This window comes from Camellia sinensis, chromosome 5 (genome assembly GCF_055761805.1).
Source record: "Camellia sinensis isolate YWXY chromosome 5, ASM5576180v1, whole genome shotgun sequence".
Classification (NCBI taxonomy): Eukaryota; Viridiplantae; Streptophyta; class Magnoliopsida; order Ericales; family Theaceae; genus Camellia; species Camellia sinensis.
The window spans coordinates 109,059,857-109,082,335 of record NC_138965.1 but is presented as its reverse complement, the minus strand read 5'-3'; the positions used below and the strand labels follow the sequence as shown (position 1 = coordinate 109,082,335).

At 37.8% G+C, this 22,479-nt stretch overlaps 1 protein-coding gene and 1 long non-coding RNA gene across 2 annotated transcripts in view; one reads left to right on the top strand and one right to left on the bottom strand.

The window, feature by feature from the left end:
- The window catches only part of LOC114284806 (uncharacterized), a 40,052-nt gene extending 29,549 nt beyond the window's left edge, over window positions 1–10,503 (top strand). Inside the window, exon 4 of the long non-coding RNA XR_014329968.1 lies at window positions 9,643–10,503. This is a non-coding gene — a long non-coding RNA (uncharacterized LOC114284806). The remainder of the gene's footprint in view (window positions 1–9,642) is intronic.
- A 3,555-nt stretch (window positions 10,504–14,058) lies between these two features.
- Window positions 14,059–22,182, bottom strand: LOC145788916 (protein transport protein SEC16A homolog). Its single transcript, XM_082871983.1, has 3 exons — window positions 22,063–22,182; window positions 15,223–15,509; window positions 14,059–14,847 (listed from the first exon to the last, which is right to left on the bottom strand). The coding sequence occupies exons 1-3, from the start codon at window positions 22,180–22,182 to the stop codon at window positions 14,424–14,426; spliced, it is 831 nt and encodes a 276-aa protein (XP_082728109.1). The 3' UTR covers window positions 14,059–14,423.
- Between the last annotated feature and the right edge of the window lie 297 nt (window positions 22,183–22,479).

Here is a 22,479-nt window from a genome sequence, read left to right as displayed (position 1 = left end):
CCTAAAACAAGGGCCAAAGTACCACAAAGAGGGACCAAATACACATGCACACATACATATGTTGAAAGGCCAACACTTAGGCAAAAATTGAACAAACCTCAAACACATTTGAAAGGGGGAATCATGGACTAGTTAGCATGCAACATAAGCATTGAAATCATGCTAAAACATGGTGCCGAACCAAGCAATAAATCAAGCCAAGCATGCAACAAATGGCCCAAATGCTCAAAGCAAGCCAATGGAGTATTGAACTACACTTAGCAAAACCAAACATGGCATGAACTTATTGACCAAAAACAGAGTTTTGGGACATTAATACAAGGCCTAAGGACCACTTAGATGGCATCCAAATGACTCAAAAACAAAGGCATGCATAAACACCAAAACATGGAACATGAGATGACAACCTTACAAGGCATTAAAGGGACATCAAATGCGAGCTCTCAAGCATACAATAAGGTCTGAAATGGCATGGTGGATGGTCCCAAATCACCAAAACAATGCAAAGATGCCATGCTATACATTCATATGCTCAAGGCCAACAAGCCTAAATACAAAGGAGCTATATGATGCATGCCAAATTCGACCCAAACAACCTAGGACAGACCTAGAACATGGCAAAACATGCACAAAATCTTCACAAGACTAAGCCTAAAACATGCTCCCACAAAGGCTAACAACCTAAGACATGTTAAGGCATAACAAGGCATTACAAGGCAACTATGCTAAGCATGCATGGAGTACCAAAACCAACTTAAAATCATGTTATATTATGGATATATAAGCATGAAAAACAACCTAAGCATGCTCAACACACACTCAAGCATAATGCTCTCTCAAGAGTCCAAAACATGCCCTTTTCAAGGACAACAAGGAGAGGGGGTGGCCCTCTCCTTCTTGGGACTTCAAGGCATCATATTCACCACTGAAATCCCTCAAGATTTCAGTGGTGAAGAGACCCCAACACCAAAATCCCGGAGCTAGCACAAAATGGCTCAAAATGAGGCCTTTCAAGGCCTATGGGGGGGTCAACCACCCTCAAACAACAAAACACTCTTAATAAACAATAAAGAGGGCCTAAAGATAGAACTTTTTTATGTTATACAATAAGCACAAAAACAGCTCTAAGATAGGTAGAAAATCAATGCAAAAATGGGGAATAAAGGTGTAAGTTTCTTACCCTTGATGATCCCTTCACAAATGGTGCTCCAATGGCCTCCTTTAGCTTGGATCCCACACCAAAACTTCAAAACCAGTCCCTTAGAACCTCAAGAGCCAAAGGAAGGTGAAACACTAGGTGTTTGTGTGCAATAGTAAGACACAAAACACCTAGTGCACAAAAGAGAGGGAAAGAGATATAGGGAGTGTATCTAACTCAAACCCTAAAACCAGAGCTTAACAATAGCTGTTTTTGCTCTCAAAATATCTAAACTCTCTAACCTCTTAAGCCAAGAGACCCCTCTCCTCTCTATATGGCACTTCTTGTCTTGTAAAGCTTACAAGACAAGCTTCATAAGAGGGAGATCCCTCCATACACGTGTATGGAGGGGAGCAAAAGCAAGACAACTGTCTTAAAATATCTGCAAAAGCAGATGCACAGTAATCGGCCGGCCAAAAATGCCATCTTGGCCAAAAAGAGTGCCGGCCGGCACTAAAAAGTGCTGACCGGCAACAAATAGTGCCGGCCGGCAATGTATATTGCCGGTGGCAGCAAAAACCAGCCGGTGGCCTCTAGCCATTACCGGTGGTGGGTGGGGATGGTCTACAAGCCCTACCCTGCCTCTCCAAGGCAAAACACAAGTGTTCAGTGTGAAACCAGACACTAAACGGTCGAGTTCGGAGATCCTGAGGCAAGGCACGCGAGCCAAGGCCTCCGGGAACTCCAAACGAACACAAACATGGATGATCATCGAGTGTTCAAATGGTGACGTCCAAGTCTTGAGGACGGTCACAAATGGGGTGTCTACAGCCTCTAAGTCAAAATCCGGGCTAGAAGCGACACACGTGCTCGCCGCCTGCTTGCCAACCCGCAGTAGGGGGCATCCAGCCCCCAAAGGTACGTGTCATTGGTGAAGCCCGCGTGGCAGATGAGTCGTGCGGGCTGCCTTGAAGTACAATTCCTATCTAGAGTGGCGGGTAGAATCCTTTACAGATGACTTAAATACGCGATGGGGTGTTGTAAGTGGTAGAATGGCCTTGTTGCCACGATCCACTGAGATTCAGCACTACGTCGCTCCGATTCGTCCCTCCTTGCCCTTTTCGCGACCAATTGCTCCCGAGGCTGGGAAACAAGTAATATAGCCCAAGTGTGCGCCTTGACACAAAAAAATGATTTACGTGCTTACCGAAACAAAATTCCTATGTCCTAAGCGGAATGCTAACACTTTACGATAAGTTATGCGTCGACAGCACGTGCTGAACGAAGTCTTTCATTTGCACGATGGCTTGGGCTATGACACTTGGCAAGGTTGTGGCCTGGGTATTAAGCGCACGGCCTGCACCGTGGCCAAGGCTGCGATAATTGTCAGCGCTGCAGTCCGGGCTATCACGCACGCGGCACACAACAAGGCCTCGTCCTTGTTTGCATGCGCGCAACAAGGCTATGGCACTTGGCAAGGTTGCGGCCTCACTTGCAAGTGCGTGGCCTAGGCGGTGGCACTTGCCAAGGCCGTGTTCTCACTTGGATGCGCTCGGCCTAGATTGCGGCACTGCCAAGGCCGCAACCTAGCTTGCATGCACAAGGCCAAGGCTCCAACCAAGGTTCCGTCACTTGCCAAGGTCGCGGCCTAACTTGCATGCGCGCGGCCAAGGCTGGGGTACCTAGCAAGGCCACAGCATAGGCCATGGCACAAGCCGCAGCCAAGGCAGTAGCACAGGCCAAAGCCCAGGACGTAACCAAGGCAGCAGCACTAGCCACAGCCAAGGTAGCCAAAGCAGTAGCACAAGCCACAGCCAAGGCAGTAGCCCTGGCCGCAGCCAAGGTAGCAACCCAGGCCGCAGCCAAAGCAGTAGCACAAGCCGCAGCCAAGGCAGCTAAAGTAGTGCCACTGATCGTAGCCAAGGCTGCTTTATCCACAATCGAAGCAGAGTATATTGCCGCAGCGGAAGGTGGGAAAGAGATGTTGTGGTTAAAGCAATTTCTCCAAGAGTTGGGATTAAAGAAAGAAAAGTTCACGGTACATTGTGATAGCCAGAGTGTCATAGACCTGAGCAAGAATTCACTGTACCATTCTTGCACAAAGCACATTGATGTTCGATATCATTGGATATGCGAAGTGATGGAAAAGTAGTTATTGAAACTTATCAAGATCCATACAAATAAGAATCCAATTGACATGCTTTCAAAGGTGGTCTCGAGAGACAAACTCGAAATTTGCAGAGACATTGCCGGGATGGACTTCAAGTGAGAAGTCAGCCATGCATGTGGGTATAGAGGGGGAGAATTGTTAGCTCCCACCCTTATGAATGCAAGCAGAGAGTCATGCAAAGATGGTATACGGGGACTTCCACCTCAAGTGAAGGAGGTCTGAGCTGGACATCTGCAAGACCAGCTCTCCATTCTCTTCACATTGTTGCCTTTGTTGACTCTCACCGTTAAGAAGGTAGAAATTTTGGTGGGTTTTCCTCCCTCTCCCTCCCTCTCTCTCTCTCTCTCTGTGTGTATAAATAGAGATGGGAGGGAGAGGGTGAATGGATCATCAGAAATTTGAGAGGTAGAGAGCTGTGAGTTGAGTGAGAGTCTTTCTCCACCTTGTTTTTGTATTTGCTTTGTTTAGTGAAAATTTTCATTTTTTCTCCGTGGATGTAGGCATTGGGCTAAACCACATAAATATTTGTCTCTCATTTGTATGTGTGATTGCTTGTTATTTTCTGGGTGTCCATGATCCTAACAGTTATTGGGCAAACAAGTGGGAGAGTTTGATGGCGGTTGATGGTAATGGTGGGTGGGTTAGGAAGGGGTTTATTTGAGGGTCAACGGTGGTGATGGTGACAATGGAGATGGCAGGAGAGGATGAGGGAGAGTTAGGGATGGTGGATAGGGTATAATGTGGTAGCAGGTGGTGAGTGGCAAGCCATTGGAGTTGTAGAGAAAAAAGAAAGGATGAAAGGGAAGGGATGAGGAAAAAGGTCATTTTTGTCTTTTTGACTAAAGATTTCATATCTTTGTAATTAGTTTTGAACATTTCATCAATATTGGAATTATTGGAAACATCCCAATAATTTACCATTATTATATGTCCTTTCCCCTTTTTTTTCCATTTTGCCCTTTGTTATATTAAATTTTTATTTTCCCCCCAATATCTTATGAATTTGATGCTTGGATTTTTTTATGAATGTATATTTGTCTCTTTGACCAATTTTTAAGTTTGTCAGAGATAAATTTTCAGGTCATTGGTTATATAATAATTATATGGTATTGTTCTTTATTCTTATAATATATTTATATGTAATATGAAGAAAAAAAATTATATTTTTTAATCCATGTTATTGTATCTTTCGATACACAATACAATACGCTACACAATAATCACGATTCTACAATAATGCTTCCAAATCAAAAGCTTTTTTTAGTGTAACTTCTTTGAGATGTCAAAACATGCTTATTAGTACAAGCTACATTTTTTTAGGGTAAATCATAAATACACCTCATGAGACTTACTTAAAATACGAATTATCCCCTGTGGTTCAAGTTTCGGATCGTATAACAAATGAACCTTTTTATTACTAAATTATCAAGTTAATTAACAATTTTTAATGTTGTCAAAAATATATTTCAATCAATAATTAAGATAATTCTATTGTTGTATAGGAGGGTAGTTAAGAATTTCATTTTTCTATTAATTATGCTAAATAAAAAATTCTAACAATAAGGTATTTGTAATTTCCAAAACCATAGGGGGCAATCTATATTCTATGCAAACCTCAGGGGTGTATTTATAATTTATCCTTTTTTATATTTATCTTCTTTTAGAAAATATTTTACTCACAGTCAGCTAGTCGTGTTGGTAATATGCTTTATTTTTCATGTTAAAAGGCTCAATAAATGCTAGTGTACTTCTAATCATCTATGTCAATTCATATTCCAATATCTACTTGATTTTCTATATATATCACTATAAGAAAAATCATTTTTCACAACGTATAAAATTGTTGATAAAAGTCAAAATTTCATCGCTAAATGTCTTTTTCGACAATTATAAAATCGCCGCCAAGTTGTGGCCAAAGGGTTGTTGCGGAAAGTTTTGGCTACAAATTCTTAAATTTGTTGTCAAAAGTCATACAGATAGTGACATATATATTTGTTGCCAAAAGTTAAAATTTTGTTTTAATTGTAGACCTTTAGCAACACAATAATTTGTTGGCAATTGTCACTTTTAGCGACACCATAACATTTGTTGCGATCAAATAAAACTTGTCATTCACCTATGCAAAATTTAAACACATTCATTCAATCTTTAAATTTAATTAACACATAAGAATCCATCAACTAATCCAAAATATAAATTAAATATATTCAACAAAAACTAGTTTCTAATCCATTCAACAAAGCATATCTAAATGTCCAAAATATTCAACACATTCCAACCCAAATATTCAAACAAAATATAAATACCAAAATACAAGTGTTTGATTACTCATGACCATTCGATGAGTCTATATCAAAATATATCCTGCTCCATGAGTCCATCTCCATTATATATTTCTAAAAAGTAAATAAATAAATAAAAGAATCAATCATAAAATGTGTATCAACAAATCCTGATACCAATATGATCCAATCTCACACTGCTACACTAAAACTGCCCTTGAAAACCGTGCATATAAAAGCTAGGTAAAACTTACAAACAAGCCAAAAATTTGAATTGAGACAACTGAGTTATTTCAAAAAGATAACTATGACAATAAAGGCAAAAATTAAATCAAATATAAAAGAAACAAACTTGCAGGCAAACATTACAAACAAAAGTCTTCAACCTAGCTTGAGCCAATCTGTCATAATTTGTGGTTACTGTTGCAAATGTGAAATGAAATTTCAGTATCAGGGTCGAATAGTTTTCTCTCTCCACTGTGAATGCCCTCACATTCATTGGGGCAAACCACCAGCCTATCGAAGGGCGAGTTTTTTTTTTCCTTCTCCTTTGCACAAACTCTCTTAACAAGGTTATAGTGATGGATTAATCCACTAAGAAAGCCCCTTCCTAGTAAATAATAAAATAAGTATAGGTTTTTTTTTTCTTTTTTTTTCCCTCTCCATATGGATATTGACATAGTCGAGGCTATAACCATAGAGCTCTTTCACTTGGGTTCTTTATTTGGGTTTAACTGCCAAGAGGCTACTAAAAAGTGAAAGGAACTCCTACTTATTTCTCTATCTTGAAAAGGAAATCAGGAAATTCAGTATTTCATTTTTCCTCTATCTGCATGGGGTTCATATAATTAAGTTTTTGTATAAGAAGATTTCAATATAACTACATTCACCTAAACAATTGAAGATATCAAGTTTTTGTATATATCAATGTTAATGTAAAAGTTTTGACAAACTAACCATGAACCAAGTTTAACCTCTACAAATGGTTGAACAAAAAAACTACTACTATTTTCTATCGTACAAGTTAGAAGCATGAATACTACTAGCGATCCAAGACATCTATACCATGATGATATATATGCATGCTCTTTCGATTTAATGGTCCGAACCAATTAGGCCAAAATGGTTTAGTTTTCCTTTAGCTATTGTTAAAACCTATTAATACACTTCTTTTGACCTAGATACTTATATTCAATTATCAGTGTTTGTATGAAAACATAACACTTGTTTATGAGTTCAACAATATCGTTGATTATGAGATTGAATGCAACTGATATTTCTCGAGCAGGTTATTGTGGAAAACAAGACAACGACAAGAAGTTTCCCAAGATAGAAAATCTACGATCAGAAGTTTTCCCTAACAAAATTACTATCGACATGCTAGAGGTGCCTAGTTTATTTTTAGGTTGTTACCTGTTCACCATGTATTTTTCAAAGTATCTAACGATAAGCTTGCAAAATGATGCAGGATGAGACACATAGGTTGTAATATTTCGTCTTTATGATACTGGCATATGTGTAACATATCTCACAAATAAAATGTGGCCTTTTGGTCCGCTTTTTCTTGAATTTATATCTTGTTTTCTGCTTCAGTACTAATTAAATTTCATTTTTGTCAATTTTATTGATGATCAGTTGTAGTCATACGACAAGAGTTATTACTTGTCTTTTCTGAAATTGTTTCTTTGGTTCATGATTTGCAACTAAAGATAATTCTTTAATACTTGTTTGGATATGAGTGGTAGCAAACATACTTGTTTTGTGGTTTATTGTCATTGTCGAAATAAGTCTTTTTGGCCCAAATCTCTAGTCCAATCTCAAATCCTATAGTTTGTGTGTAAACACTTTGTTTGTAGAAACATCTCTCATGATTCAAGTCACCAACAATATGACTAAAGATCAAATCACTCAGGTCCGATTGGAATTTTTTTATTCTTATTTTTTATGTTTGCAATGAAATGCCATTTATCTTTTGTTTTATGAAATTTCAATTATCCCTAATATATTATGAGTTGGATGCTTGGATTTTTTATGAATAATTTGTCTCTTTGGCCGATTTGTAATTTTGTTAGAGATAAATTTTTATGTCATTGGTTCTATATTTATATATAATATGAAGAAAAAAAAATTAAAATCCATATTCATATATGTTAATGGTAAGATACACTGCACAATACATGAAAGTAATACAATCATACACAATACATCGACAACAATGCTTTCGAATTAGAAGCTTGTTTTAGTGCAACTTTTGAAGACATGTTTGCATTGTTGAGATGACAAAACATGCTTACTAATATTTTATTTTTGTTTTCTTTTAAAAAGAATGTTTATTACACTTTTCACCCTTATAATTTAACTCAAATTTCACTTTGGTCTTTATTGTTTCAATTTAAATAATTTGGTCCTACATTTTATGTTCAGTTTCAAAAATCATAAATTGACAGGTATCCCAAAACCATAAACTTTAGCCTCTAATTCGGATGAAAGGACCAAATTCAAGCTGAAATTAAAGTGTAAGGACTAAATTGTTCAATTTGAAATAATAGGGACCAAAATGAATTTCGATTTAAACTGTATGGGTGAAAAGTGTAATCAACGCTAAAAGACTTTCTCACAAACTAGTTAAAATCAAATTTTGATGTTAATAATTTGCTTTATTCTTCATGTCAAAAGCCTCAATAAATGTTAGTGCACTTCTAATCATTTGTGTCAATTCATATTTCAATATCTACTTGATTTTCTATATAAAATTTCGTTAATAAGAACATAAATTATAGGGGGCTTTTATTGGCCAAGTTGGTTTTGCTACCTTAAATTTTCTTTGCTTACTATTGTCACTAACACTTGGGCATTAGCTAGTAAATTTATTAGCTATTTCTTATCAAGACCACTCCAACCCAAAGTTGTTAATCTTTTCCACTTTAGTTAGGAACATACCAGTGTGACCAAAAAATTATATCTTATCTTTTTTCCATCTTGTGTTTCATTGTTTGGGGTTCCTTATTGTTTGAGGTTGTATTATTTGCTTGAGGAGTACATTTCCATGCTTAGAAAAAATTTTGTTTTTGTTTTGTAATATAAATCAAGAGTAAGGTTATTAATGACAAATCACACAAAAAGGCTATTTCGGGCAAAAGAAATAATTGGTAATGTTAGAATAGATGTTGTTTATATATAGAGTGTCTTTTGTTGTTATTGGTAAGGATATTATTGTCGTTATGTTATTTAATCAATATAAATATGGACTGAGGTGGAGGGTATGAAGCACAGCCCTAATACCTATTCGTATAATTTTTGTTTACTTTCCGTCTTCTCTATTCTTTTTCTCTCTATCCCTAACATTAATCTCACATATTATATAATTCAACTGGTAAGATGATCAAACACATCCTATCTTTTGTATGATCTCACTTTCCATTTTTTTACTTGCTTCTCCCCAAATTCTTGAGCCTCAGTCCTCGTAAAGATCTAGGGATTCGAGTTCAATTTGATTACAAGTGAAACAAGGAAGGAGGTTTTTGGTTGGATAGCAAAGCACTGACATTTGAAGTTTGATATAACTAAGCCCTAGATCTAAAAGAAGATAAGAGTGATTCAAGTTGTTCCTTCTTACAAACATTTAATTTATTTTATTCCAACATAAAAACACACAAGCACTTAGTACTTTTGATTCTGATTCTGATTATTCCTGTCATTTATTTTTTCCCCTTTTGCTAATTTTCTTGTTGAATGACGTGCTTGAATTTTATTACTTTCAGAAGGTGAAATTTTTTATTAGTTTGTAGGAAGTTTTATATTGTTTCTTTTATTTCGTTTTCGTTGCAATTTGATGCAATTAAATTGTCAAATTAGAGCTCTAGAAAATAAACTAATGATTCCATAGATATATGAACAATGTATTTCTTCCTTTTGTGTTTCATTTTGTGCCAAAGGCATTTTCATATGTCCAAACCTATAGCTTTTGATTCCATAGATATATGAACAATGTTGTTGTTTGTCTTATTTTTGCTCATCTGTCAAATTCTTACATGTTCTCTACATTATTGTAGGATTATTTCTTCCTCTCAAATGAAAGAATAGAAGAATGACATTTCATTTGTTCTTGAGGACAATTTTTTTTCACATTCTTATTTGCCATCCTGTTGAGTTTCTGCGTTATTGTGGGAGGCATGTGTGCAAGGCTTGGGCTAAAATTATATCCGACCATTCTTTTATCAAGGCATGCCTCATTCAATCAAAGGGTGGCTTGTTCTTCTAGAAGTTTTGTAGGCCATTTCATTCATGATTCCTTGAGTTTAATGATGGAGAATGCAAAATGACATACACATATTGTCCTGGACAAATGATCTCTAGTTCTAGGGGTTTATCGTTGTTTTTCAACTTATTTGTGGATAGATTTCTTTTTGTTGGGAGCCATGTGACAATGCAATACAAGTACTTACCTCTTCCTATTGTGAATGGTGAGTGTTTGTTCTCTTCTCATATTGCTTTCATTTCTCGCACTCAGGAGTACAAGCTAGTATGCCATTGTAAAATCTTCAGTGGAGAACATAGATGGTTTGTATTGTTTGTGGGTAATAACATGTCATGGAGAAGAATGGAACTAAAATGAAACGATCTTTAGTATGGGGATAGAACTTCAGTGTCTGTTGGAGGGGCTATTTATTACTCTCAAAGGAGCAGCCATATTTTTGCTATTGACGTTTTTGACGAAGCTTCTCACTTCATCCAAGTTCCAAATGAATTTGTTAGGAATTTTTATAGGTTTCTTGATCTAAAGATTTGCGTTGTGAAACATCAACCAAAGGTTCATGTATGCATACTGAAAGACTTGTATCGTGGTGAATGGGCTAAACTTTACAAGATTAAAGAAGCAATAGATGGATTAAAAAATTTATGTCTGACTTTCATTCCTGTTGGTTGGCTACATGATGGCCAAATCTTGGTCTGGTCTTCACAGTGGAACGTTGGTTGTGGCTTACAATATGAAAACGGGAGAGATCATACCCTTTCATGATTTCAGCTTTGATTTAATACTGAAACACACCAACAACCTTTCTTCATGGTAATATACGCTCAAAATTATTAAGTATCTCTTTTGATTATTGGCTATGAAATCATTTTTGCTTGTACTTGCTAATTTTATGAGTCGAGAACTCAGTAGGATTTGTTGCCTAATAGAAACACATAGGTGGAGCCACCATTGTCTCAATTTTAATTTTTTGACAATTGAGAACAAATCCTAGCTAAGGGCCTTTGGCCCAACCAACACAAATTCAAGATACATGCGACCAACCCCTAGCCCCACATATTGACCACTCGCTAGTCTTGCGTAATGATTGGTGTCAGCACTCAATTTTGCACATTTTAAAAAAAAATTAAATGTAGAAATTTATCCAAAATGTTTTGAGTTTTACAAATTGAACCCAATGGAGTTAGAGAACAAGAGATAGTTGTTATTCTTATTCCCACTTTATCATAAATACAATCTCAAATTTGTCTTTAGTGTTTAGAAATTATGTATAACGCTATACTCATTGCATATTAGAATATAAATTTTGGAGTGTATTTATAAATAAATAAAATGCGATGAAAAACAATTGCAAAATATTGTCATTGATTCTACAAGTGAAGTGTAGATCTTTGCTTATTTTTGTTGAACTAAGAGTGAAAACTTGTTTTGAAAACAAAAGAAAACACTTCCATTTTCTTTTTCTTTTTTTTGAAAATTTTAGAATTGATTTTACTTTTATGAAAACAAAAATAATATGTTAAACTATTTTTCGTTTTAAGTTTCCCAAAAACTGAGAACGAAAGCAACAATGAAAGCATTGGCAAACGACTTGTTCCCAACTCTTGTTTTCATATGTAATTTGAAAAGTTCGAACTATTTTTGTCGATGTGATTAAAAATATATATAATTATAATTTAAGTATAGATGATGTAGTTAATATAGTTTCCTCTCTCACACACACAAACAAAAATATTCTCACGATTTACAGTATTTTTGCTTTTATTTGGATTCTTAAATCTATGTATGCTCTATTTGTGTAGGCAGAGAGCATTTGGAAGGGAAGGACAAGAAACAGGGGATAGCCTCATCAACATAAAAGGTTAGTAGATGCTGAGCAACATCATTTGGAGTTTATACTAGCTTGGGGGTTAACTTGCTTTCAACAATTATCAACGTCTAAGTTGTTCGTATAATTTTCTTGCAATGTGTTTTTTCTTTTTGTTTTTTGTTTTTTTTTTTTTTTTTTTCAACAATTTGTTTTCAGTAAGGTTTGGATGAGGTTGAGCACAGTATTGGCCCTAACTATTAAAGACTTGTTGCTAACTTTGGTTTGTTTTTGCTTTTGTATGTGATGGTTTGCTTTTGTTTATGTTGTGATAGTTCATAAAACAAGTCAGTAGATTTGTGAAGTTACCTTTTGCGGTTTGTGTGTGCTTTCTTATGAATGTGTTTTAGATTTGTATGGTATTTTGCGGTTTGTGCGTGCTTTCTTATGAATGTGTTTTAGATTTGTATGGTATGCTTAGCTTTCTCTAGTCAAACATTTTCAAATTGAAAATAGTTTTGACTATCCAGGAGACAACATATTGTTTTATCTCTTTTTGTTTGGATTGCGCCATTATTTATAATAACGGTTTGCAATTGTATGGGAGTTTCCATGAATGTTTTTGTTTGTTCCTAGGGTTTCTTAAGGTGTCGGTATAACTTAAGTGAGGAATAAAAAATCTATTTTGTTTTTGGAGAGGCTGTTTTCAAGTTAGAAATTGGGAAAAGATTGTTTGCATTTTGCCTTTCCTAGACATTGTTTTAGAGGGGAGTTTGGTTGTTCGATTTAACAACATGACTATTTGGCAAAAAAATAATTGTGGAACTTGAGAAGCAATTCATGGGGTCATATAGGCAGCAGATAGGTTTATAGACAATATAGGACTGTGAAGGAGTTGGACAATGCTTCATTCTCCATTCAATTGCCAAGGTGTACCATGAATATGCACTCCAACTCAACCAGGGCTCCAATATTACAATTCTTTGTCTTGTCTTCTTGGCCATCAAAGACATTATTGAATATCTAGTTGGGTCTCTAGACCTGTTGGCTCTCGAGGATGATCCAAATCTTTCATTATAGGGCTCTCCAGCAAATCATCCATGCAAAACGGAAAATTTCATTCTTACATAAAATTTATACAAAAAAACTTGACAGGTTTGATGTGGCAATGCCATTGTTGTAAATAAATCTATTTTCAATTGTTTTGTTTTGAAGTGAAAGGTCCACAATGAGCCACATTATTATATATGAAAATATGTATAAATTTTTGGGGAAATTGCCAATCAGTGGAGGCTTCTCAAAATAATTTCAAATTCATGAATAAGTTTATGACTTTAATTATTAAAGTTGATAAAGTATTCCACTAATTTGCAATTTTTTTGAGAAGACTCCACTGATTTGTAATTTTTCCTAAATTTTTTGTGTATATCGTGTTTTACGTAAATTGTTTATTTTTAAAATCATATTTGCTTTCATTTTTTGGAGAGAAATATGATTTGACCATGAGCTATAGTCATCTGATCAATTTTACTCTTTTCACGCATGATTTATTTGGAAAGTCTTACAAGATGAACAATTTGAATTATTGAGATGAATCTCGTGGTGGGCTACTAATTTGAAACACCTAATTGAGAAACACCCAGCTATGCGAGGCTATAAATTAAGTATGATTAATGCTATAAAAAAAATTCATACATAATTTCCATAAATAATGAGTAAATCATGGAAAGTCTTACAAGATGAACAATTTGAATTATTGAGATGAATCTCGTGGTGGGCTACTAATTTGAAACACCTAATTGAGAAACACCCAGCTATGCGAGGCTATAAATTAAGTATGATTAATGCTATAAAAAAAAATTCATACATAATTTCCATAAATAATGATGTAACTCATTGTGAACCTTTCACTTTAAAATAAAACACATTGAAGATTAATTTATTTATAATAATGATATCGCTACATCATTCTTATCAATTTTTTTGTATAAATAGAATTTTTCATTAAGTATATCATTATTACTACCCTTGAACCTAAATAGCCCACAAAAATTATTCAAAAAATTCTTATGAAATATTAACAAAAGAAAGGAAGGAGTGCCTTGCAAGCACATCAGAGTTGAGGATTCTCTATTTTTAACTTGTAATTTCCTTACCGTCATTGAACTACGTAAAAATTTTAACATGAAAAACCTCAAAACACAATCTAATAGTCGTAAGAATTTTAACATACGAAAATCTCAAAACATAATCTAATAGATGTCGATGTTTTAAGCCAACAAATTACTTAGTTCAGTCTTGACTCGAGCTTTACTCAGCACCGACATCTAATGACTCCACAACTGAGTTATCAACATCAAGGCATCACACAAAGGGCAGGCAAATACTCAACACACACACACAGAATTCTAGAACAAAAACATTTCATCCTTTCATTTCTGATTAATATCTAATTGAACTTGGGGGAAAAAAATGTGAAATTGAACAAAATTTGATTATATCAATACAAGAGTAGAGAACACTGTTCTGAAAATGTGAACTAGTGATTTTTCTCTTCAAAAGGTATAGCTCTCTTTCAGATTTTCTTCAATCGTAAAGCAATCTGTCTTCAATATCAACATTGCCTGTACAAACAATTTAAGAATGCCAACAATTGTCTTCTTTCAGACAACAACTGGCTTGCCAAATATGAAATCTTGGTTGGATGGTATGTATCTCTCTAACTACTCAAGCTCTTCGTCAAATATCAAAAACCCCAACGCCCACTTGCATCATCGCTCATTCTTGATTTCAGGCAAATGGTCAAAAAAGCGCCCACGCCAAGATGCTGTACGCCTAGAATGAGGGGGAAGGGAGCTTCTACTGTTTGCGATCGCTCCACTTCTCTTGCTTACAATGTTATCCATGCTAGGAATCCGTTGCATTGTTGGCATTGACGATGTTGATGCTGATGTTAGTGGAGATGGGAATGAATTGTTCTCAACAGATGAAGAGGGACTTTCATTGGTAAAAACAGCTTCTTGCAAGTTTTCTCCTGTTGTTTGTACTGTCTCATCTCCCGAGGCCACCAGAGCGGGGATGAAAAACTTGGCATTGGGGCCCATTGAACCAGCCCCAGATTTTGCAGCTAGAAGAGAAGGTGACTGAAATAAGTTTGCTGGAGTCCCACAACCCTTGTTGAAAGTGTCTACATACCTGAATATTTTCAATAAAAGAGAGATTATTTTTACATGTGGTCTCAACCAAGAAGGATTACAAAGCATTCCCTTGACTTTTTGGGCTATCTTTCAACTGTGCAACTAAACCCTTCAATGGTATAGAGTCAAATGCTAGAAAATTCATTTCTAATAGGTAATGCTATTAAGAAGTGTGATACCATAGTTCCAATTATTCCTATGATTGGATCATTGTCTTAAGTGAAATTTTATAACGTGTTATGACATCCCATTAGTAAGCCAGTTTGGGCCGATTGAGTGAAGAAAAATAAAAATAAATAGGAACCCATCCAACCAAACATGAAATCAAACAAAATAAGGGGGGGAACCCAGAGAAGCTATATGATGTGCATACCTTGCGTGAACACCCATACGTCCATGGGCAGACAAGTGGTTTGAACTGGGCGGAGTGGGCAGGATCCCGGAATTCCATTCAGAACTAGGGCTTTTATATTCTAGTTCACTGTTAGAATGTACATTATCAATTTTAGGTCCGGTGTAGTATGCTATTCTGTTTTGCAAAGATGCACTTTGTGGTGGAGGTGGCAAGGCTGGTTCATCACCAGGAGGTTCAGCCCCTTCTTCTAACCATCTCTTAAGATTTTCATCATAATAAAATTTGTTTTTCTCACCCAGCGTAGCCTTCATAGAAAAACAGGAAAGTATTTAAATGACCAGAGTAGCCACCAAAAAAAAAAAAATCCATACATATGAATTCAAAAGAAGGTTAGATTTGGGTAGGAACTAAAAATTACCTGTCGATCTGAGCGGGATCTTAATACCAACCCAACTGTCTTTTGGAATATCTATGAGCCAATACGACCTAAACGAGAAGACCCAGCTGCACCTGATGCTTGTTCTTGCATATCAGGAGAACTTCCCTCCTTCGATGAACCAATCAGAGAAAAAGAAAAGTTAGAATACCCCAAAGTTTGGATATAGATCAAATGTTATGTAAGCTTCTCTCTCTCTCTCTCTCTATCCTCTCTCTCTCTTTATCAAACTATTGTTTCATACATCCCATATGAAACAATAGTTTGATAGAGAGAGAGAGGATAAAGAGAGAGAGAGAGAGAGAGACTGAATTGTCTGTAATTGTGTATATAAGTTTACAAAGAGAATGCACTCTCTTTATAGAGAGGATATGATGCGTTGAATGCCCACTGAAAGCATAAAGCATTTACAATGTAAAAGATAAAGTTATGCTAAAGCTATAATGCTAAGCTATGATGCTATAACAGCTATTAACAATTATACACTAACATCCCCCCGCAAACTCAAGAAGGGAAAGCATCAACCAAGTTGAGTTTGGAAACAAGATCATTGAAGCGTCCAGGAGGATGAGCCTTAGTGAAGAGATCAGCTGGTTGATCGACTGAAGCAATAGGGAGAAGATGAACAGTACCACCGGTAACATGCTAGCGAATGAAATGACAATCAATCTCAATATGTTTGGTGCGATCATGAAAAACATCATTGTGAGCAATCTGAATGGCACTCTGATTGTCACAATAGAGAAGGGTAGGACCAGAAAAAGAAACACCCATATCAGCAAAGAGCCAGCGAAGCCAGAGAAGTTCCTGAGTAGTATCAGCAAGAGCTCGGTATTCAGCTTCGGTGCTAGAGCGGGCAGTGAGGGATTGTTTTTTGCTACACCAAGCAAGAAGAGAATCCCCTAAGAAGAAGCAGAATCCCGTGGTAGAGCGTCAATCTGTAGGATCCCCAGCCCAATCAGCATCGAAAAAGGCACGCAGTTCAAGAGAGAAGGAAGCAGAGAAGTGAAGGCCATGGAACAGAGTGCCTTTGAGGTAGCAAAGGATGCGGAGTAGAGCAGTATAGTAGGGAGTGCGAGGAGCTGACATGTACTGTCTGACAATGTGAACAGCATAGACAATGTCAGGACGAGTCACTATGAGATAGACAAGACTGCCGACGAGCTGGCGATAAAGAGTAGCATCGGAGAGAAGAGTCCCATCGAGAGGAGTGAGACGAATCTGAGGATCAACTGGAGTAGAGGTAGTTTTGCAATCAGTAAGACCAGCACGAGCCAGAAGATCGGATGCATATTTGGCCTGGGACAAATAGGAACCAGTAGAATCATGAGAGACTTTAAGGCTTAAGAAGTAGTTAAGAGTACCAAGGTCCTTCATCTCAAACTGACGGTGGAGAAACTGTTTGAGGTGGAGAATACCAGCTTCATCATTACCAGTGATAATCATATCATCCACATACAGAAGAAGAAGAGTGGTACCATGAGGAGTAGTCCGTATAAAAAGAGCAGAGTCATAGGAGCTAGAGATGAACCCGAAGTCATGAATGGTAGAACTGAACTTAGCAAACCAAGCACGAGGCGCTTGCTTGAGGCCATAGAGAGCACACTGTAGTTTGCAAACCTGATGAGGTGGAAAAGTGGACCTAGGTGGAGGTTGCATGTAGACCTCTTCAAGAAGATGACCATTGAGGAAAGCATTTTTGACATCCATCTGAAAGAGCCCCCAGTGGCGAGCAGTAGCAATAGCAAGTAAACTGCGGACAGAGGTAAGCCGAGCAACAAGAGAGAATGTCTCCTCATAATCAATACCATATTCTTGGTTGAAACCCTTGGCAACAAGACGAGCTTTGTAGCATTCAACAGAGCCAGCAGAATGTGTTTTGATTTTGTAAACCCATTTGCAACCAATCGCAGTCTTGCCAGGAGGAAGATCAACAAGATCCCAAGCATGAGTTTTGTCCAAGGCCTGGAGTTCATCAGTCATAACTTGCTGCCAAAGAGGATTAGTACAAGCCTCACGATAGGAGGTAGGTTCATAAGTAGAGAAGGCAGCAGATCCAACAATATAATCACGAAGATGGATAAGAGGTTGAGTTACCCGGCGTGGTCGACCCGTAGGAGGATCGGTGGAAGGAAGAACCGGTGGAGAAGGAGGTGTGGCAATGAGAGGTGGACCTTCAGGGAGAGCAGGCTGGACGGGATCAGGAGTGAGCAAGGGCGTCTCGATGAAGGAGGAACCTGTATCAAAATCATCAGAGAAAAGATCTATGAAAGGATTAGTAAATAGTACATTAGTGGAAAGTCCGGGTAAGTGAAAGGAGGATAGTGAGGAAAACATTTGGTGCTCCCAGAAAATGACATGTCGGGAGATACGAAGACATTTAGAGAGAGGATCCCAACAGCGAAAGCCTTATGTTCAATTCCATACCCAAGAAAGCAACAAAGACGAGAACGAGGTTCAAGCTTGGTGTGTTCATGGGATTGAAGTAGAACAAAGCAGGCAGAGCCAAAAACCCGAAGATTGGCGTAAGGAGGGGGAGTGCCATGCAGACGTTCAAAGAGAGTTTGATTATGGATGACAGGGGTAGGAGCACAATTGATAGTGTAAACAGTAGTGAGGGCAGTTTCCCCCCAAAAGTTTTCAGGGCAGGAAGAAGATAGAAGGAGAGCGCGAGTAGTGTCAAGAATATGCCTATGTTTCCGTTCAGCGCGCCCATTTTGCTGGGACGTGCCAGCACAGGAACGATGAGGCAGTGTACCATGATGCTAAAGAAAGGAAAGGAAATCTGAATCTCGATATTCCATAGCATTGTCAGAGCAAAAAATTTTGATGGCTTTGGAGAATTGGGTGTGGACCATTGAGCAAATCTATAATAAATGTGTTTAAGTTCAGACCCATTTTTCATGAGAAAAAGCCAAGTAAACCGGGAAAAATCATCAATAAAAACAACAAAATAGCGAGATCCCCCCATTGTAGTAGTAAGGGAAGGGCCCCAAATATCCGAATGTATAAGATCAAAAGGTGCAAGGGAAACATAAGTACTTTTATTAAATGATAAAGCAGGTTGTTTGGCAAGTTGACAGGGTATACAATCGAAATTATCTGGAATTACATGACCCAACTGTCCACTAGAAACTAAAGACTTTAAGCGATTAACAGAAATATGCCCTAAGCGACAATGCCAAAGATGAAAGAGAGATAATAAGGAAGTAGATGCAGTAGCAGCGATCTGAGGAGAGGCAGGAACATGAAGGTGAATGAGTTCATAGAGACGTCCATGCTTACGGCCGATCCCAATAGTCTGCCCCGTCTGAGGGTCCTGTACCAAACAATCAGTAGCAGAAAATGTGACAGTTAGACCAAGTTCACATAATTGACCAATGGAAATAAGGTTTAAGGTGAGAGCAGGGATATGATAAACTTGAGGTATAGATAAAGAAGATGTGGAAATAGTACCAACATGACGGACAGACATGAGGGAACCATGAGCAGTATGAATTAAGGGAATATGAGGAGATGAAGAGATGAAAGAAAATATAGTAGAACTGGAGGTCATATGATTACAACAGGCAGAGTCAAAATACCGAGAAGAGTTACCTGGGATCACAGACAAAGCAGTAGGAGGAGGTGTACCAGAAAGGAAGAGAAGATGTTTGAGCATGGCCTCTACATCCGTTTGAGAAAAGCGAGGGGTAGACGGAGCAGGTGACTCAGAGAACCCCTCAAAGGCAGCAGCAGCAGTGTGATGAGACTGATTCCCGGAATGATAAAAGCTCCCTCGGGAAGAGCCACCGCGAGATGAGTGGCTATTGGAGGATGATCGGGATGGATTGCGAAAACAATCCTGTTGCAGATGACCAGGACCAAGTTTGTTGCAGTAGCGGCAGGATCTGACGGGGCAATTGACCAGGAGATGTGTTGAAGGAAGGCCCCGATTCTGACAATAGAGGCAGGTAGTGGTCTGCTGGGTAAATGATGGCCGGTACGGAGGAGTGGCAAGAACAAAGTCCACATGATGAGTTTGAAGAGTATCGAGATGAGTCTCCTCTGATAGCAACTCAGAAATTGCTTATTCAAGAGTGGGCAATGGATGGCGATGAAGCAGAGAGGCACATACGGGCTCAAAAGAGGAAGTAAGAGCCATGGGAAAGTGCACCAACCTTTGCTGATTGCGATAGATAGTAAATAAAATAGCATCTTCTCGGTAATGCCAAGTTGGTTCTGAAAGAGCAAGCTGATCCCAAACAGAGTACATTTGAGAAAGGAAGTCATTAATGGACTGAATGGATTCTTGGCGCATACGGTGAAGTTGGTTCTAAAGTTGATATTGATGGGCAAGACCAGTGGTCTGGTATCGTTCTTTCAAAAAATCCCAGATGTCTTTTGCAGGAGTAGTTACAGAGTCAAGCTGAAAGCGACCAAACTGAAGACTGATAGAGGTAACAGAGGTATTTCGAAACTAGGTAATGATTTAGTAATTCTTACTATCCCATTCCTCAAGTCGGTCTTCATATGTAGCAGCAGTAGTTTCATTAGTGTCACTGTCTTTCACCGGTTTGGCCACATCCCCAGTGATAATTCGCCAGAGCTTCTTTCCTTTGAGGAAGGAAGACATGGCTTGGGCCCACAGAACATAGTTTGAACCATTCAAAATAACGGAAATGGGATGGGAGGCATCATGACGATCCATAATAATAGTTGAGTCGGGCTAAATTAATAGGAATAGACCTGTAAGAGCAAAATTAGGTAAAACAGAGTGTACCAATGAGTCCAGAAGGTTGAAAATAGCTAGGAAAGGTGTGCTGTGTAGAGATGATGTCAGCAGAATATAAGATGATGTCAGCGGCGCACGTTAGCAAAACTGGCGCACGCGCGGCTCACAATAGTAGGATGGCGCAGGCGGGTGCACGATAGTGGAACGGCTCAGGCGTGGCTCACGGTAGAGGGATGGCGCACGCGGGTGCGCGGTAGCAGGCGCGGTGCATGAAGGAGCAGACCTAAAGGCGCATGAAGGCACCTGTGAGAGTAGCGACGGAAGAAGAGACGCGCCGATCACAAAGGAGGTGCGTGAGAGCGCGTGAAGGAGTTTCTGATGACGTGCGTGGTGCCGTTGGAATCGTAAGGAGATTCCGAGCTATTTGGTATAGTTTCACTGTGTACGGGACTAAACACCAAAATTGAAAAATGCCAGAATTGTATACCTGGGCTCTGATACCATGAAACAATAGTTTGATAGAGAGAGAGAGAGGATAGAGAGAGAGAGAGAGAGAGACTGAATTGTCTGTAATTGTGTATATAAGTTTACAAAGAGAATGCACTCTCTTTATAGAGAGGATATGATGCATTGGATGCCCACCGAAAGCATAAAGCATTTACAATATAAAAGATAAAGCTATGCTAAAGCTATAATGCTAAGCTATGATGCCATAACAGCTATTAACAATTATACACTAACACCATACATTAAAAAATTCGAAGATATACCAAAAAGGGCAGGCTAACACATTGTGCAATTGTCTTCAAAGTGTTTTTTTTTCCCCTCTCTGCCTTAAGTAGCATCAAAGGTAAAATCATTTACAGCCGCAACATCCAAATGTGAGTTACTAGAGCCTAGAGAGGAAATTTCTACATTCCAGGGATCCAATTCCCCTAGCTGGTTTTGTTGTGCTTGAGGGCTTCTAATTTTGATAATTGTTTCCCTCTTTGTAATTTAGGCTCTTCATGACGAGTTTTTACTTTTATATTTGGGTTATTGTTCCCACAACCGATTTGGGTGGGGATGTGGCTAGGTCTACACATTCACAGTTCTTAATTTAAGATGATGATGTGACAAAGTTTGACAGGTGATAAAAATTTATGAATTTAGTAATACTTAATTAGTATAAAATATATTTGATTCATTTTACACCAAAGTTATAGGACAGGGTCAAGATTAGTAATACTATTTTTTTTTTTGCCCATCTTACTAACAAACCATTAATGGTAGAGAAGTTTCTACTAAGATAAAAAAGGGGTGTCCATGTAATTTCATAAACCACAAGGGAGGTCCATGTAATTATTAGACACCTCAGAGGGTGTTAATCGAATTTACCCTTCAATTTTCAAAAAAAAAAGATTGAAAACTTGCATACTTTTAACCTATATGGCTATACCACTATGCTTAAGCTTGACCTCACAAATGGAAGAAAAGCTTCGCCTCAACCCATGCAACTATAATGCTTGTAACATACTCTATTCTACAATTGTATATGTTGCTTCAATGCTAGGCTTAAGTAATTATATTCACATAAGCAAAAGGTTGTTTACGAGAAGCAGAAAACAACAACAATAGTTGCAATTCTATTCATCTAAAAACAATCAAGTAGCTTTTTTAGGTAAGCAAGAGAAATTATGTTGGCAAAAACAAGAAAAAGAATATTTACCTTTCTTGGTGTTTTACCAAAATCTGGCTCGGAAATGCTTCTATTGTGCATTGACTGGGTGTTCCTACCTTTCCATTCGCTTTCTGTTGATGCTGAAGGCATCAAAGAAGACATGGCCATTGTTGATTGATATTTAGACACCCTTGGGCCCACTTTTTGGCGATCATGTTCATTGCACAGACGGTGGAAGCCCACCCACAACACTGTTGGAAAAAAAATGGTTTTTTGGTGACTTTAATTAAATATTAAAGTGGGTCCCAACCATCTATTGTGTTAGGTCCAAGTGGGTCTAGATACTTTGCATTGAGATCTTTACACCACAGATAGAATGGCCAAAAACCATTGAGATTTGAATGAGAAATTACCTCATGAAGTTAGCTTCATGGAAAAAAGGTAATGAAGTTTGTAACTCCTACA